General features: G+C 51.6%; 1 protein-coding gene across 1 annotated transcript in view; it reads right to left on the reverse strand.

Annotated features, from left to right (window-relative positions):
- Nucleotides 1-3,055: 3,055 nt before the first annotated feature.
- Nucleotides 3,056-19,420, reverse strand: part of LOC144602222 (CD151 antigen-like) — a 34,124-nt gene continuing 17,759 nt past the window's right edge. Inside the window, exons 4-8 of the mRNA XM_078415049.1 lie at nt 9,689-9,763; nt 9,120-9,224; nt 6,197-6,355; nt 4,506-4,592; nt 3,056-3,932 (exon numbers count right to left, since the gene is read on the reverse strand). Coding sequence (XP_078271175.1) covers nt 3,870-3,932; nt 4,506-4,592; nt 6,197-6,355; nt 9,120-9,224; nt 9,689-9,763 — 489 coding nt within the window. The 3' untranslated portion in view covers nt 3,056-3,869. The remainder of the gene's footprint in view (nt 3,933-4,505; nt 4,593-6,196; nt 6,356-9,119; nt 9,225-9,688; nt 9,764-19,420) is intronic.

Genomic DNA, 19,420 nt, shown 5'->3' on the forward strand with positions numbered 1-19,420 from the left:
CGATGCCACACAGTGTGCCAGTCAGCTGGACATTGCGCACCACCTGTCCTTTGCGGAAGAGTCCTTCCAAACCAACACCTTTGACCACAAGTTCATCAAGCAGTGGTCATCCTGCAGGCACATCTCCACATGGCGTGGTTCCCAGAGCAGACCGCCCAGCTTGTCTGGTGAAATGCATCATTGCTAGAACTCACCAACAAGCACCAAGACTCCGTTTAGCTGGCAGTGAGAAGGCCTCTCCCAGTCAAATCCTCCCCACACTGTCAGAACCTTACTACCAATACCTGCTACCCTTGGCACGGCTGCTACGGAGAGGAGACGGTTGCCCACCTCTTTGCAGAGTGCATTTACAAAAGGAATGGTGCAGGGGTCCTTGTCACGAACAGCTCCATAACAGAGGACTCTGATTTACAGACTATTGTCGGGGACACATTTGGAGACGCATCAAATGCTACTGGAAGATCATCAACCAGGTGAAAGATGCCATTTGGCCTGCTCAAAATTGATTGGCCTGTGCAGAGTGAGATGTCCATCAGGGAATGTTGCCAACTGGCCCACTCCACTGCAGGAGAACGTGCTGATGGGGCACACTGACGGTGGGTGCAGACAATGCCAAGACTCTGTGAAGGGAGACCACAGTCTAGGGTCCTTCCGTTGCTGGGCATTGAGGGGCAGAGTCTGGTAGGGACACCCCTCAAGCAAGGGATGGAATATCACCTCAGGGGGGCACATGGGTGGCAAGGGTGTTTTGTTTAAAGATATGTGTGAACACTATTATGTCACTGATGAATGTATAGAGAATGTCTCAAGAGTTTTGGACAGTTTTTGTTTTGGACCTATTTTTATGCCGAATAAAGTTTATTTTTGGGAATAAAGAAATATTCAGCTATAAGACGGGCTTGCCGGTCACACAAAGATCTCCAACAAAAATGGTGTAAAGAAAATGATCAATTTTACACTAAAAACCTATGAAAGAAAATTTTCAAGTTTTCTCACTGGGATTCGAAGCGTTGCCTGGTTACGGGGGATTGGACATAACTGAGAAACACTGGGTCAAACTATTGCACAGAGTAGCAACAGGGATGAAATCAGTATTCCCAACGTCCCACCAAGTCTGGGCCTTCCCTCTACTCCCGGGGCCTCGGTCACTGTGGGCATATACAATGCTGGTCAAGTTTTGAAAGATCGAGGAGTACAGGGAACTGGCACCGAGGAGGAGACCTGGGGGCAGATCAGCCACGATTGCATTGGACGACGGGGCAGGCTTGAGGGAACAAGAGGCCTACTCCTCCCATTTTCTTGTCAGGCATTTGAGGCAGTGATCCACAAGAGACAAGCTTTAATGAAACAAATTAATTATAAACACATGGATAAACATTATTGAAATGTGTGTGCATGCTACCTGTGATTTAGCGAATGTGGGGGAATAATACTGGAATACTGTATTTCCCAAAAAGCATTTTGAGAGCCAAGTCCAGGATATTGGCTATGCTCAGACCTGCCGGTTTTATGGGGCGTTTACTGCTAGGGTGAATCACCCATGATACAACCATGTTACACAGGAAGTGTGTCTAGACTTTCCATAGATCTTATTAATGACGTTGCCATTGGTAACTACTATTACATCTGAGCGAGAGACAAAAGAAAAGATACAGAAACAAAAGTGTTGGAACTGAGAACAAAACACGAGTCTGAAATAAAAGCAAATGTTGCATATACCCAGCAGGTGGAGAGAGTGAAACAGCGAACATCACAAGTTGATGATCTTCCATCAGTAGTTCTGATGAAAGATCATCAACTTGTAATGTTGGCTGTTTCACTCTCTCCACCTGCAGATATGATCTTTCATCAGTAGTTCTGATGGCCCCATAGCAGAAGCGTCCTCGTCACAGGGCTGGGAACTGGAAGTGTCCTGAGCTAATTCTGCTACCACCATCGTCTATTGTACAACTGATGGCTCCCACTGATTGTCGCCAGAAGCTTGCGTCCTTTCCAGGACGGACGATGACAGCGATTTGAAACATGGATGATGGACATGAAAGAAGAAGTAGTTCTAATACAGACAAGGCCGGCTATCTGCTGAATTCAAACTTGAGTCCAGAGGTGAGGGGTGAGCCCTTCTATCCCAGGACCATTCCCCAGCTTCCGCCCCAGTCTGAAACTCACCTCCAACTCTACCTTGTCTCAATGGCAACCTGTGGAGGGATGCCTGTGTTAGAGGATACTGCTGTCTGTGGGGAAGGGTCGTGATGCCCTCTGGCAGCCAGCTTCTCCCCTCTGGCAGCCAGCTTCTCCCCTCTGGCAGCCAGCTTCTCCCCTCTGGCACGCAGGGCGGTCCTCGGCCTCTGAACGGAGCACAGGAGGCCTCATTGCTGCCTGTACGATGACCACATCCCCCACCCTCTCACTGCGAACCCCTACAGGTCTTCCATCGCCAGGGCTGAGCGCTCCACATGCTCTGTTGCCATGTCTCAACCAGTTCACAAGGTCAAAGTGAACAGGTGAGATTAACAACAGACTTGTTATGGGAGAGACTGGCCCGTGTGCTGCCAGCGGCAGAGAGACACACACAGCCGGTGTCCCGAGCACAATGCACGGACGATCGGGCACATGGTGGGCACCCTCACAGGGACAGATGCCCACTGGGTCCCGTGCCCAGGGGCACTGACTGCTGTCATGACCTTGTACAGCACAGAAACAGGCCCATTGGACAGCATGTGAGAGGGTCTTACTATCCACCCCACCCACTTACTATCCACTCCATCAGCCTCCTCCGCTCCAACTGAAACAAGCGCAGCCTATCCTACCCGTGGTGCCTAAGACAAGAGGGCTTGGGTACAAGGTGAGAGCTCGGAGATTTAGAGGGGACCTCAGGGGGATATTTTCCCATAATTGTAATGGAGAGCGATCCTGGTGAGTGTCCCTGGTGCTCTTCCCAGAGGAATCATATCCTTCCAATGCTAACTGGATCTCCACACCGTACCCAGCCAATACCGTGTTGTGTTTAAGCTGAGTGCAGTGCAGTGCATTTCAACTGAAGGTGTGAGACACAGTGTTGTGTTAGATCCTGTTTTATTTTCTACAGTAAATATAAAAATACAAGGCCAGAGATGCCGAGATCCCTGTGGACAGCAGTGCTATTACAGAAGGGTTAGAGGGCCAGGAGCAGGGCCCTCACACTGCCCGTCCCCTTCCCTGCCCCCCAGCACCCTCCCACACCCCCGGCAGCAACAGCAGAGACCGCACTCCACAGCCCGACTCAGTGTTAACGTCATCTCACAGTCTGTGCGGGCACTCCCCCCCACCCCCCAGGTGGGCACAGGGCCACAGTCGTCACCGAGCCAGGCATCCCTCTACCCGCCAGGGCCGGGAGGCATCTCCAGGCTGCCGGTGTCGGCAGGTCCTCACTGGGAACAGGCACCGCGGGGCGAGGAGTCCCCGGGTCATGGCCTCCTCTCTCCCAGGCCCCCGGTCCGGGAGTGGCGTGGAACCGCGCGAGGCTCTGGGGGTCAGTGGGAGGCTGTGGCGGGTAAGGGCAGGCCCAGGGGATCCGTAGCTTTGTTCCCAGGACATGCCCCGGGGAATCGCCCATGGAGCTGGGATTATCCTGGATTATCCCGATCCCACTGGGGGCAGCAGCTGGTGGGACAAGGCCCAGGCCCAATCACAGCCATGACTGCTCACTGCAGGCCGGTGGGGAGAGATGGGGGGGGGTGGGGGGCGGAAGGGTGAGGTGGAGTGAGGGGGCAGAGTATGAGGGAAGGAGGCAGGTGGGTAGGTGCTGAACGAGGCGCCTCCACACCTGGTGAGGGGGGAGGGAGGGACGGTGAATGTTCGGGGGAGGGCTGGGAGCAGGCTTCAGGCACGGGCTAATAGGGAGTGTCCTCCTTCAGGTTGCGGTACAGGCAGCAGGTGAAGATCATGCCGAAGATCTGTGGGGGAGAGCGGCAATGAGTTGGCTGGCACAGACTGGCACCCCTCCTGTCAAATCTCACCACCCCCCACAACTCAAAAACCTCCCCCTCCCCCCCCCACCCCAAACCCCAGCTCCTCAACCCACCCCTGAAAGCACAGCCACCTTCAAACCCCAGCTCCTCAACCCTCCTCCTCCACCCCTCACCACAGCACCCTCAGACTGCATCATCCACGCCCCCCTCAAACAACAAACCCCCCCTCTCCTCAACCCATACCCTCCACACCTCACCAACCATGACACAGCCGGGGCTCTGCAGACTACCACCCTCCAGCCCAGCTCCCCCCACCCTGCCCCGGCTGGGTTTGGCGCAGGCCCTACCGGCTGAACCGTCAGGGAGTGCCCGAGCCTCTCGTGGATGAGGCCGGGCTCATGTTCAGCTCCGGGGGCTACAGGCCGGTGCAGTGGGGATGACCGGAACCCGAGACTGAGCCTCTGGCCAGTGATGAATAACGTGGGTTCCCGTGTGGAGAATGACCCCGTGTTCACTCAGCCCCGGCCCACAGCCACCTGCAGGCTGCAGCGTTCCTACCTGGACACAGGCGATGCCAATTCCCACCGCCCCGATTATCTTCAGGTGGTTCATGATGAATCCTTCCAGCTTGGTGATACAGCCGCCCTGTAAAATGCAACAGCTCGGTGACACTGGGCTCCAGTGCATGCGGCAGCCACTAGGCCTCCCCACCACAGCAACAGCAGAAAGCAGAGAGCTCACTGATGCCCACATCATGGAAGGGAGTTTGGAGAAGCAGCTACTTGCAGTGGCAGAGGGTTAATGAATAGAGGACACAGTTTAATAATAATAATAATAATAATAATTTTCTTTGTCATATGTAGGTTGGCACAGGGTAAACGGTACAATGAAATGTATTTGACAAGACAACGGGTCATCTCAGCAGTAATATTCCAAGGATAAATAAGTTTAAAGTGACGTCAATAACCAGAAGGAGGGGAATTTATTGCACAGCTCGGTTGTGAGCCTTGACACACCATCTGAAAGGGTGGAGGAGAGGATCTGAGAACTTCCGCAAGGCAATGGCATATAATCCTGGTCAGGAAGGATGCGAGACCTCGGAGATGGGGACTTACACGGAGCTTGAACAGGCAGCAAGCAGCTCCTCACTACTAGAGGTTTCTCCTGCAGTATAAGGGCAAAATAATGTGGGAGGAGCGGGCAGGATCGACAGAGAGTGTCGACCCAAGCAAGAAAGCTGTTCTGTCAACAGTCGGATACAAGGCCACAGCCGACACAAGGCCACAGCCGGACACCAGGCCACAGCCGACACCAGGCCACAGCCCGACACCAGCCCACAGCCCGACACCAGGCCACAGCCCGACACCAGGCCGCAGCCGGATGCCAGACCACAGCCGGGCACCAGGCCACAGCCAATACAAGGCCACAGCCCGACACCGGGCCACAGCCCGACACCAGCCCACAGCCCGACACCAGGCCACAGCCCGACACCAGGCCATAGCCGATACAAGGTTGCAGCCGGATGCCAGGCCACAGCCCGACACCGGGCCACAGCTGATGCCAGTCATTCAGCAGCTGGGCACTAATCAGCCAACAACACGACAGTGGGGAGCAGGGGTTACGAGGGTGGGGCAGCGAGTCCCCCCCCCCCGTTACAAGGGTGGGGCAGTGAGTCTCCCAGTTACGAGGGTGGGGCAGTGAGTCCCTCAGTTACGAGGGTGGGGCAGCGAGTCCCCCCCGTTACAAGGGTGGGGCAGTGAGCCCCCCCGTTACAAGGGTGGGGCAGTGAGCCCCCCCGTTACAAGGGTGGGGCAGTGAGTCCCCCAGTTATGAGGGTGGGGCAGTGAGTCCCCCCGTTACAAGGGTGGGGCAGTGAGTCCCCCAGTTACGAGGGTGGGGCAGTGAGTCCCCCAGTTACGAGGGTGGGGCAGTGAGTCCCCCAGTTACGAGGGTGGGGCAGTGAGTCTCCCAGTTACGAGGGTGGGGCAGTGAGTCCCCCCTGTTACGAGGGTGGGGCAGTGAGTCCCCCCTGTTACGAGGGTGGGGCAGGGAGTCCCCCAGTTACGAGGGTGGGGCAGTGAGTCCCCCCTGTTACGAGGGTGGGGCAGGGAGTCCCCCAGTTACGAGGGTGGGGCAGTGAGTCCCCCCTGTTACGAGGGTGGGGCAGTGAGTCCCCCAGTTACGAGGGTGGGGCAGCGAGTCCCCCCGCTCCAGAACAACACACCAGCAGCCCTCGCTCTGACACTGACCTCCACTTTATAGATGTTGGACGGGTGGTCCCTCTTGCCACAGCCGGTGACCTTGGTCTTGCAGCAGCTGTCTGGGACAACACGCCCCCCTGACATGGAACTCTTCACCCACTTGCTGTCGCTCCAGTCCAGCGAGTTGTTGCTCCCACAGCAGTGGAACTGAGGGCAGAGAGTGGGGGCTTCAGGCACAAGGTGACAGCCCTTGACACAGAGTAGTCCCCTGTCCCCACAGCCCCTCCCCCTGGAGCTGAGCTGCCACTACAGGCAGAGCGACCGGCAGGCGAGGCGTGAGGGGGGTGGATGTTGTCAGATCTACCCACAGAAGCAACCGGACCTGACACCAGCACCCACTCACCCTCCTCATCCCCCCCAGCCATCCTCCTCCTTGCTCCCAACATAACTGCAGCCCCCTCCACCCTCCCTCCCCCATCGCCTTCCCCCTCCCCATCCCATTCAATCTCCAGCTTCACTCCCCAAATCCCCCCCCCAGCTCCCTCTCCAGGTCACCCCCAAACTGCTCCACCCTCCCTCCTCACCCAGCCCATGTCACACTCCAGCTCATCTGCCCCAACCTCTTTACCCCTTCCTCAACCACCTCCCCTTCCACCCCTCCACCAGACCCTCCACCCTTCAGTCCCTCTCCTCCACCCTCCAGCTCCAGAAACCTTTCCTGAAACCAACTTGGGAACAGACTATTTTCACTGTAGTCATGAGGATGGAAATAGCGGTTTTGTAGTAAAGAATTCATGGGAAGAGAGAACCAACATGATAGAAGCTTGCATTCTGGTTTCAGTGCAAGAAACCCCGGTCTGAAATGAGTGGCGTTTCAATAATGGCGATTCCAGAGGTGTGGAGGCAACTTTTGCTGCAGAGGATTGTGAAGATAGATTAACAAGATAGTAGATAAATGGCAGATATTTGTGAGAATATGTTGTGATTTCCAACAGAGATTATTGTCTGTTGAGAAATAAACACTTGGCAAGTAGTTAAGTGATGAAAGTAAAGATAGTATCAAGATGAAGGAAGAGGTGCATAGTTTTGTGCAGATTAGCGACTGATTGCAAGAATTTTAGAAACCAAAGGGTGACCAAATAAATAGAGGGGGAAAATAGATAGAGTAAAGCAACAGTAACAGTAAAGAGAGTAACAAAAGCAACAGTAACAGTAAAGAGAGTAACAAAAGCAACAGTAACAGTAAAGAGAGTAACAAAAGCAACAGTAACAGTAAAGAGAGTAACAAAAGCGACAGTAACAGTAAAGACAGTAACAAAAGCAACAGTAAGAGTAAAGAGAGTAACAAAAGCAAACGTTCCTTCCTTTGAGGATGACTTTGGGGAATTAATAATGGGAAATAAGGAAATTGGAAAGACTTTCACCAAGTATTTTGTACTTGTCCTCATAATACAATATTCCAAAAGCAACCCAATAAAGAATAGAAAATTAGGAGCCAAGAGGGAGGGAGAAACTTAAAGCAATGAAAATCACCAGGGGCAAGGCATTGATGGGACTGAAAGCTGCCCATCTTGTAGTGGGACCAGAGGCAGAGGTGACCCAGTGGATCGCAACACGGCAAATGTCATCTTCTCATTCGAGAAACGAGAGAGACAGAGAGCGGGAAACTAAAAGCCCGTTCGCCTGACAAGAGCCAGCGGGAAAACACTGGCATTTACAGTTAGGGTAGTTCGAGCAGGAATTTAGAAAACTGTAAGTCAACCAAGCAGAGTCAGCGTGGTTTTCTCTGTGGAGCTAAAGTCAATGAATGTGTTCATGCTGAGATATCCAGAGGTCATATTCAAAGGTCCCAGGGAGCAGGCAGGAAAGTGGACCACAGTCCAAGATCTAATGAAATGGCAGAACAAGATCGAAGGTTGCAATGGCAGACTCCATCTCCTACCACGGGGAAGGTCATGTCTTACAATTACGTTTTTTTAAGGAGATGACAGAGATGATTGATGAGCGTAGGGCTGTGGATGTTGTCTAGATGGCATTTAGTGAGGCATTTGACAAGGTCCTTCATAGTAGGCTGATCCGGAAGATTAGGATACTTGGGATCCACGGTGACCTGGGAGCCTGGATTCAGGACTGGCCTACCCATATACGACAGAGGGTGGTGGTGGAAGGGTGCTATTCTGGCTGGTGGTCTGCCACTAATGGTATTCCACAGGGGTCAGAGCTGGGGCCACTGCTGGTTAGGATATATTTATAAATGACGAACAAAAATCTAGACATTGGTTGGCAGGTTTGCAGACGACACAAATATTAATGGAACTGGGAACAGTCAAAGGACACAGAGGCATGTCGATCAGTTACAGGTATAGGAAAAGATATGGCAGATAGAGTTTGATCCAAGTGAATGCGAGGTGTTGCACTTTGGAAGTCAAATGTAAGGGGAAAATATAAGCAAGATGCTTAACAGCATTGATACAGAGGAATCTTGGGGTACAAGAGTATAGCTCCTTGAAAGTAGTAACACAAGTGTGTAGAGGTGAGAAGGTGTATGGTAGGCTTACCTTCATCTAGGGTATTGAGTTCAAGAGCTAGGAAGTCATGTTGCAACTTTGCATCGGCTGCATTTACAGTATTGTGTTCAGTTCTGGTTACTTAATTGCAGAAAGGATTTGGTGGCTTCGGAGAGGGTGCAGAAGAGGTTTACCAGAATACTGCCTAGATTTGAGGGTGTTTAGCTATACGGTGATCTTGGACATGCTTAGATTGTTATCCCTGAAGGCTGGAGGAGATCTGATAGAAGTATGTAAAATTATGAGAGGCAGAGAGAGAGCAGACAGTCAGAACTGTGCTTTAGTGTTCTCTCTATTTCCAACTCTCCCCCCACCCATGGGTGCCTGTGCAACACCCAAGCCCCTCACCTTCCCCTCCCTTTGTCACAGCCCGCCATGGTGAGCCCCAGACCGTGAGACCTCACCTCCTGCTGCAGTTTGTCGACGGCCTTGGTGATCTTCTCCTGTTCTGGCTCCCGGTACTTCTCGATCATCGTCACTCTCAGGTTTGTCTTCAGATCTTTGCTCAGCTAGGACAGAGAGCAGAGAGGGAGTGAGCGTGGAGGTGGGGGAGTGAGCCGAGATGATGTGAGGGCAGAGGTCAATACAGGGATATTGTAAGAACAGTGTATATTTCCCACCAGTCGGCAAGTCATGCAATATTCTGTGCTACCCGTATCTGGCCCCGGGCTCCAGACCCATTTACATTCACAAAGTGGCACGTAACTAAAGTAGTTTTACCTGCGGCAGGCACTGAGTGGCAGGTTAGCCTGCAGGAGGGAGCAGGACAAGGGGGATAATGTTGTAAATGTGTAAATAATGGCATTTTTTAAACGGAAGGGAAAAAAAACGAAGGGGGGGGAAGGACAACAAGTAAACGGATCTAATGGATTGATTTGTTGTGTCTGACATGGTGGGTGCCTGGAGGTGAGAGGAGCAATATCTCAGCAGCACAGAGCTCCGTGGTCAGGGAAGAGGCATCAGGGGTCTGTACCTGCTGGTAGTAGATGTACGCCAAGATGCCAGCCAGGATCTCCAGGAGGAAGATGAACAGCAGCAATGCAAAGTACTGGGAACAAAGGGAGAGAAACCAGGTTAGATGTGGAGCCACCACACACATTGTAGCAACAGAGAGCACCCCTAAACATCACCCCCCCTAAACATCACCCCCCCTAAACATCACCCCCCCTAAACATCACCCCCCCTAAACATCACCCCCCCAAACATCACCCCCCCAAACATCACCCCCCCAAACATCACCCCCCCTAAACATCACCCCCCAAACATCACCCCCCCTAAACATCACCCCCCAAACATCACCCCCCCAAACATCACCCCCCAAACATCACCCCCCCAAACATCACCCCCCCAAACATCACCCCCCAAACATCACCCCCCAAACATCACCCCCCAAACATCACCCCCCCTAAACATCACCCCCCAAACATCACCCCCCCTAAACATCACCCCCCCCAAACATCACCCCCCCAAACATCACCCCCCCAAACATCACCCCCCTAAACATCACCCCCCCAAACATCACCCCCCCAAACATCACCCCCCAAACATCACCCCCCCAAACATCACCCCCCCTAAACATCACCCCCCCAAACATCACCCCCCAAACATCACCCCCCCTCAACATCACCCCCCCAAACATCACCCCCCTAAACATCACCCCCCCAAACATCACCCCCCTAAACATCACCCCCCCAAACATCACCCCCTAAACATCACCCCCCCAAACATCACCCCCCCAAACATCACCCCCCCAAACATCACCCCCCCTAAACATCACCCCCCCAAACATCACCCCTAAACATCACCCCCCCAAACATCACCCCCCCTAAACATCACCCCCCAAACATCACCCGCCAAACATCAGTGACAGACAGCACCCCTAAACATCACCCCCCCTAAACATCACCCCCCCTAAACATCACCCCCCCTAAACATCACCCCCCAAACATCACCCCCCCAAACATCACCCCCCCAAACATCACCCCCCCAAACATCACCCCCCCAAACATCACCCCCCCAAACATCACCCCCCCAAACATCACCCCCCCAAACATCACCCCCCCAAACATCACCCCCCAAACATCAGTGACAGACAGCACCCCTAAACATCACCCCCCCAAACATCACCCCCCAAACATCACCCCCCCAAACATCACCCCCCCAAACATCACCCCCCCAAACATCACCCCCCAAACATCACCCCCCAAACATCACCCCCCCAAACATCACCCCCCCAAACATCACCCCCCCAAACATCACCCCCCAAACATCAGTGACAGACAGCACCCCTAAACATCACACTGACCGACAGCACGCCTAAATATCACCCCCAAAAAATCCCCTCCCCAAACATCACACCCCCAAACACCACACTTACCGACAACACCCCTAAACATCATGGTGTCTGGGGCCTGAGGGTAGCCCCCCTAAACATCACCCCCCCAAACACCACACCCCCACACATCACTCCCCCAAACACCACCCCCACACATCACCCCGAAACAACACACACCCAAACATCACACTGACAGACAGCACCCCCCCACATCACCCCCCCAAACAACACCCCCCCCAGTGCACCCCCAAACATCACACCCACAGTGCACCCCTAAACATCACTCTGACTGTGTGAGCCCCCAAACATCACACGGACAGACAGCACCCCAAACATGGCGTGGGCAGAGAGCACCAACATCGTGCCCACTTCCACCTGTTGGATGGTGACTCTGTGTGCCATGGAAAGTGAATGCCACTCGGGGGTTGAGTGTGCACTATCCCAGTGAGAGACTCGGCCTGCTTCTGCCACACAATGTCCCTTGGTCTCTCCTGTGCTCCCACAGCAGCAGCTCTCTCTCCCTTCCCATCCAACAGGCCTGGCACTCTGCCACCGCCAGCACTCACTTAACCGTTCACTCAATTAATTTGTGCACAGGAACCTACCCTCAGGCCCCAGACACCATGAAAAAACACAGGCCCTGGGCATCAATGGCACACCTCAGCCCGGATTCTTGGACTAAGTCCAGGTCCTGAACACAAACCTGATCCCTGGGCTCTGAGAACAACCTCAGGCCCTAAACATAAACTCAAGCCCTCGGGTGTGGGTACAGACCCAGACCCTGAATAGAATCCTGGATTCCTGGCCCCAAGAATCCAAGCCCCAACCATAACCCTGCGATTCAAATTCTCGAACATACAACTGGTAAGTGGCAAGATGGCGCAGCGGTAGAGTTGCTGCCTTACAGCGCCAGAAACCCGGGTTCGATCCCGACTACGGGTGCTGTCTATACGGAGTTTGTACGTTCTCCTCGTGAACGCGTGGGTGTTCTCCGAGATCTACAGCTTCCTCCCACGCTCCAAAGACGTACAGGTTTGTGGGTTAATCGGCTTACTATAAATGTTAATTGTCCCCAGTGTGTAGGATAGTGTTTGTGTGCAGGGATCGCTGGTCGGCACGGTCTCGGTGGGCCGAAGGGCCTGTATCCGCACTGTATCTCTAAACTAAACTAAAACTAAACCCAGGAATTGAACACAAAGTCAGGCCCCCACTGTCCCAGCCTTGTTAACATACCTTTAGGACTCTCATTATTAAACGGCACATTGTGTTAGGTGCGCAGGCCCACAGCCCTGAGGCCAGCTCACACCCACATTACTAGACTACAATGACCTGGCCCACCTGGGAATTACCACAGTGCTGAGCGTGGGCACACTGCCAGCTCCTGCTCCCATCACAGCAGTGTCACCGTTTCCAAGATCAACAACGGAGCTGTACGAACAACAATGCTACCATCTCATCGGCTCAAAATGCAGCTGAGTTCCTGAGCATTCTGAGTAACACTGCAGTGTCACAACCCTGATGCAGCCAAGAATCAGAATGAAGCAGCACCTGAGCAGGGAGGTGGCAATGCAGCGGCTGGTGGTGGGGGATACCAGGGACTTGCCGGGAGTGTGGGGCCCACGTTGTCAGGGGTGTTGGGTCGACAGTTGCTGGGTCATACAGTTGCCAGGGAGATCAGGGCCTGGGATTCAGAGTCCCGGTGGTTGCTGAGGCCTGGGAGACGGAGATTCAGGGACCATGGTTGCCATGGGTGCTGTGACTCCTTATTACCCAGGGCTTGGTGCCAGGGCATCAGGGCCACGGGATGCCGGGGTGTCTGGGCCACGGTTGCCGGGGTGTCTGGGCCTGTGGTTGCCGGGGTGTCTGGGCCACGGTTGCCGGGGTGTCTGGGCCTGTGGTTGCCGGGGTGTCTGGGCCTGTGGTTGCCGGGGTGTCTGGGCCTGTGGTTGCCGGGGTGTCTGGGCCATGGTTGCCAGGGTGTATGGGTCAGTCGTTGCCAGGGTGTCTGGGCCTGTGGTTGCCAGGGTATCTGGGCCACGGTTGCCGGGGTGTATGGGTCAGTCGTTGCCAGGGTGTTTGGGACACAGTTGCCGGGGTGTCTGGGCCTGTGGTTGCTGGGGTATCTGGGCCACGGTTGCCAGGGTGTCTGGGCCTGTGGTTGCCGGGGTGTCAGGGCCATTGGTTGCCGGGGTGTCTGGGCCTGTGGTTACTCTAAAATATATAGCCTGTGGTCACTGAAGCAGAAGGTATCTATCATTCAGTCCTGCCACAGCAGTCAGCCCTCACTGAGGAAACAGGTCCCAGCCCGCCCCACATTCCAACCCCTCTCTGCTGGCTGACTCCTGCTGCCCTTGCTGACTTAGCACAGGTACAATGCAGTCAGCCAGGCACTGAGGGGGCAGGGTCTGGCGTGCAGTCTGTCTGGCAATATGCCTGCTATCTGGGTGGAAGGTAACGTAGAGCTTACATTCCTAGCATTACATCTGCTGCTCCAAGCATCCTGTCCTCAATCCCCGATACAATCACTGGTAGTTACTGCAGGGGCAGGCCATGCTAGAGTGGAATACACTAAGGCTATGGCCGCCAGGGCCCGAGGCATAGGCACAGCTGACAGGTAGCCTGAGTTATCCTCCTTTGTCACCTTCTCATCAAACCCGTCAGCATGTCCTTCCTATTCTATAAGAAAATAACTGCAGACGCTGGTACAAATCGAAGGTATTTATTCACAAAATGCTGGAGTAACTCAGCAGGTCAGGCAGCATCTCGGGAGAGAATGAGAAATGTCACCCATTCCTTCTCTCCCGAGATGCTGCCTGACCTGCTGAGTTACTCCAGCATTTTGTGAATAAATGTCCTTCCTGTTCTCCTGCCCTATCTTTACCCCTGGTCCTTTTAAATGCCCCAGCACTTGCTCTGAGCTCTCCCAGCAAGTTTGCATTCAGAGCTCTTTGCTGACAGTTGTAGAGATATACAGAATGTAGACTGGCCCTTCAGCCCTCCCAGTGCATGCTGCCAATTAGCCACCCGTTTACACAGATACCATGTTATTCTCCTTGCATTCCCATCAACTCCCTTCAGATTCTACCATACACTGGGGACAATTTACAGCTGTTTATGTAAACTAGGGGCTGCCTCCCAAGCTGCTGAATGTTTCCTATTCTTTTGTTTATTGTCAAGATCATTATCAACACCTGTCTCTTTACCTCCTCCCTCACTTCCATCCAGAGCTCCTGCCGTCCTTTCAAGCGAGGTTCACATGCACCTCCTCTAACCTCATCTACTCCATCCGGTGTTCCCAATGAGACCTCTTTTACATCAGCAAGACAAAACATAAACTGTTTTGCTGAACACTTGCCCTCGGTTTGCCAAGGCCTACTGGATTTCTTGGTTGCTAACCATTTTAACTCCCATTCCCACACTGACTTTTCTGTCCAGAGCCTTCTCTATTGTCAAAGTGAGATCACACGCAGACTAGAGGTTTGCCACTGCTACACGGGTGGTTTTAAACTAAATAGGGGTGGGGGGGGGGGGGTGTCAAATAGGATAGTCAAGGATGGAGTTAAAGGGAAAGAGAGTAAAGGGATAGTTAATGACCCCACAATTAACGGGAGAGAAAGCTCACAGAGGGATAGGAGAGTATGGCCAAGTGTAATAGGGATCGATGAGATGAGTAAGGAATTAAAAATATTGTATATGAATGCGCAAAGTATAAGAAGTAAAGTAGTTGAGCTTGAGGCTCAGTTAGAGGTTGGTAGATATGACATTGTGGGGATTACAGAGACGTGGCTGCAGGAGGATCGGGCCTGGGAACTTAATATTCAGGGTTATATATCCAATAGAAAGGACAGGCAGGTGGGCAGAGGTGGTGGGGTAGCTCTGCTGGTGAGGGACGAAATTCAGTCCCTTGCGAGGGACGACATAGGGACTGATGAGGTAGAGCCACTGTGGATAGAGTTGAGGAATTGTAAAGGTAAGAAGACACTAATTGGAGTTGTCTACAGACCCCCAAAAGTAGCCCGGATGTAGGGTGTAAGATGCAGCAGGAGTTAAAGCTGGCATGTAACAAAGGTAATGCCACTGTGGTGATGGGGGATTTCAATATGCAGGTAGACTGGGAAAATCAGGTTCGTTCTGGACCCCAAGAAAGAGAGTTTGTAGAGTGCCTCCGAGATGGATTCTTAGAGCTGCTTGTAATGGAGCCTACCAGAAAAAAGGCAATTCTGGATTTAGTGTTGTCCAATGAACCAGATTTGATAAGAGAACTCGAGGTAAAGGAACCGCTTGGAGGTAGTGATCATAATATGATTAGTTTTAATCCGCAATTTGAGAAGGAGAAGGTTAAATCGGAAGTGTCAGTGTTGCAGTTGAACAAAGGGGACCATGAAGGCATGAGAGAGGAGCTGGCCAAGGTAGACTGGAAAGGGATCCTAGCAGGATTAACGGTGGAACAGCAATGGCAGGAATTTCTGGGCATAATCCGGAAGACGCAGGATCATTTCATTCCAAAGAGGAAGAAAGATTCTAAGGGGAGTAGGAGGCAACCGTGGCTGACAAGGGAAGTTAGGGATGGGATAAAACTAAAAGAAAAGATGTATAACACAGCAAAGAGTAGTGGAAAGCCAGAGGATTGGGAAACTTTCATAGGACAACAGAAGGTAACAAAACGGGCAATACGGGCTGAAACGATGAAGTACGAGGGGAAGCTGGCCAAGAATATAAAGAAGGACAGTAAAAGTTCTTTTGATATGTTAAGAGAAAAAGAGTAGCTAAGTCAAATGTGGGTCCCTTGAAGGCAGACACGGGTGAAATTATTATGGGTAACAAGGAAATGGCAGTAGACATGAACAGGTACTTCGGATCTGTCTTCACAAAGGAAGACACAAACAATCTCCCAGATGTACTGGAGGACAGAAGATCTAGGGGGGTAGAGGAACTGAAATAAATTTGCATTAGGCGAGAAATAGTATTGGGTAGACTAATGGGACTGAAGGATGATAAATCCCCTGGGCCTGATGGTCTGCATCCCAGGGTCCTCAGGGAGGTGGCTCTAGAAATAGTGGACGCATTGGTGATCATTTTCCAATGTTCAATAGATTCAGGATCAGTTCCTGTGGATTGGAGGATAGCTAATGTTATCCCACTTTTCAAGAAAGGAGCGAGAGAGAAAACAGGGAATTACAGACCAGTTAGCCTGACTTCTGTGGTGGGAAAGATGTTGGAGTCAATTATTAAAGAGGTAATAACGGTGCATTTGGATAGCAGTAAAAGGATAAGTCCAAGACAGCATGGATTTATGAAAGGGAAATCATGCTTGGCTAATCTTCTGGAATTTTTTGAGGATGTGACAAGTAAAATGGATGAAGGGGAGCCAGTGGATGTAGTGTATTTGGACTTCCAGAAAGCCTTTGGTAAGGTCCCACACAGGAGATTGGTGAGTAAAATTAGAGCACATGGTATTGGGGGTAGGGTGTTGACATGGATAGAAAATTGGTTGGCAGACAGGAAGCAGAGTAGGAGTAAACGGGTCCTTTTCAGAATGGCAGGCAGTGGCGAGTGGAGTGCCGCAAGGTTCGGTGTTGGGGCCTCAACTGTTTACCATATATATTAATGATTTGGAAGAGGGAATTAGAAGCAAGACTAGCAAGTTTGCGGATGGCACAAAGCTGGCTGGCAGTGTAAACTGTGAAGAGGATGTTAGGAGGTTGCAGGGTGACCTGGAGAGGTTGAGTGAGTGGGCAGATGCGTGGCAGATGCAGTATAATATCGATAAATGTGAGGTTATCCACTTTGGCGGCAAAAACAAACTGTTATGATTGTATGGCAAATGAAGTTCCTCGTATGTTGCAAAACATACTTGGCTAATAAAGTTTTATTGTGATTGTGATAAAGTTTTATTATGATTGTGTGATTGTGATTTAAGAAGGCAGATTATTATCTCAATGGTGTTATGTTAGTCAAGTCAAGTCAATTTTATTTGTATAGCACATTTAAAAACAACCCACGTTGACCAAAGTGCTGTACATCTGATTAGGTACTAAGGAAAAAAAATGAAACATACAGTAGCACGCAAACAGTTCACAGCGCCTCCTCAATGAGCCTCAAACGCTAGGGAGTAGAAATAGGTTTTGAGCCTGGACTTAAAGGAGTCGATGGAGGGGGCAGTTCTGATGGGGAGAGGGATGCTGTTCCACAGTCTAGGAGCTGCAACCGCAAAAGCGCGGTCACCCCTGAGCTTAAGCCTAGACCGCGGGATAGTGAGTAGCCCCAAGTCGGCCGACCTGAGAGACCTGGAGTTAGAGAGGGGGGTTAGAAGATTTTTGATGTAGGGGGGGGGAATGTCCATTTAGGGCTTTATACGTGAATAGGAGGAGCTTGAAGTTGATTCTGTACCGTACAGGGAGCCAGTGGAGAGAGGTCAGAATCGGGGTGATGTGGTCCCTTTTACGGGTACCCGTCAGGAGTCTCGCTGCGGCGTTTTGGACCAGTTGCAGACGGGACAGGGAAGATTGGCTGATCCCAGTGTATAGGGAGTTGCAGTAGTCTAGGCGGGAGGAAATGAAAGCGTGAATGATTTTTTCTGTGTCGTCGAATTGGAGGAAAGGTTTGATTTTAGCTATGGTTCGAAGTTGGAAGAAGCTGGCTTTTACCACAGCGTTGACTTGCTTATCAAATTTTAATGCAGAGTCAAATATCATGCCGAGGTTTTTGACATGTGATTTGACTAGGCAGGATAGACTTCCAAGACTGCCTGTTATCGATTTGATGGAGTCGGGGGGGCCGAATAGGATGACCTCAGACTTGCTCTCATTTAATTGGAGGAAGTTCTGTGCGATCCAACATTTTATGTCCTCAAGGCAGTGTAAGAGGCTGTTTAAATTTGACTGGTTGTTGGGTTTCAGGGGGAGGTAAAGCTGAGTGTCATCGGCATAGCAGTGGAAAGAAATGCCGTGCCTTTGAATGATTTAATGCCGTAGGTAAGGGGGAGGTGCAGCGAGACCTGGGTGTCCTTGTACCCCAGTCACTGAAAGTTGGCGTGCAGGTACAGCAGGCAGTGTAGAAAGCTAATGGCATGTTGGCGTTCATAACGAGAGGATTTCAGTATAGGACTAAAGAGGTTCTTCTGCAGTTGTATAGGGCCCTGGTAAGACCACATCTGGAGTATTGTGTACAGTTTTGGTCTCCTAATTTGAGGAAGGACATCCTTGTAATTGAGGCAGTGCAGCGTAGGTTCATGAGATTGATCCCTGGGATGGCGGGACTGTCATATGAGGAAAGATTGAAAGATCAGGCTTGTATTCACTGGAGTTTAGAAGGATGAGAGGGGATCTTATAGAAACATATAAAATTATAAAAGGACTGGACAAGTTAGATGCAGGAAAAATGTTCCCAATGTTGGGGGTGCCCAGAACCAGGGGCCACAGTTTTAGAATAAAGGGGAGACCATTTAAAACTGAGGTGAGAAGGAACTTTTTCACCCAGAGAGTTGTGAATTTGTGGAATTCTCTGCCACAGAGGGCAGTGGAAGCCAAATCACTGGATGGATTTAAGAGAGAGTTAGATAGAGCTCTAGGGGCTAGTGGAATCAAGGGATATGGGGAGAAGGCAGGCACGGGTTATTGATTGAGGTCGATCAACCACGATCACAATAAATGGTGAATCAAAGGGCCGAATGGCCTCCTCCTGCACCTATTTTCTATGTTTCTATGTAACCGCAGTTCATATTCCCCTTGGGTAGCTTGCAACTTAATGGTATGAATATTGAATTCTCCAATTTCAGGTAACTAACCCACAAATATCCATTCCTTCCTCTCACCTCTTCCCTGTGCCCCAACTGGGCTTGCACCCATTTATTCCCTTCCCCTTCCATCTATATTCCTCCCATTGGCTTCACAATTCATACCTCTTTTATTCTTATCTCACACAATTGGTCTTTTCATCTTTGTCCAATCATTTGCCTATCAACCCTCCCACCTGTATCCACCCATCACTCTCCAGGCTTTGTCCTGACCCTCCTCTCTTCCAGCTTTCTCCCCCCACCACAATCAGATGCTTATGGTGCAGACTTGACGGGTCAAAAGCCCTTCTCCTGCTCCCAGTTGATATATTGATACGAGCTGGTGGATTGCCCTCTGCCTCCAGTTCCTTCAATGGGACTCTGCTTCTGAAGCAGGGAACAGCTCTCTGTTGCCTTCAGACAGTTGCCTAGAAACCCCTTCCCCACTTCAGGATGGGAGGGTGCTGCGCATCAGTGTGAAAGTTCCTCAAAAGTCCTGACCTTCTGATGTACAGTTCCCAGCGGGAGCTGCGGCTGCCCCTTGTCCACTTCACCACCCACTGCACCATTCATCTTTTGCGAGATCTCACGGCTGC

Source organism: Rhinoraja longicauda, chromosome 18 (assembly GCF_053455715.1).
Source record: "Rhinoraja longicauda isolate Sanriku21f chromosome 18, sRhiLon1.1, whole genome shotgun sequence".
NCBI classification, from domain to species: Eukaryota; Metazoa; Chordata; class Chondrichthyes; order Rajiformes; family Arhynchobatidae; genus Rhinoraja; species Rhinoraja longicauda.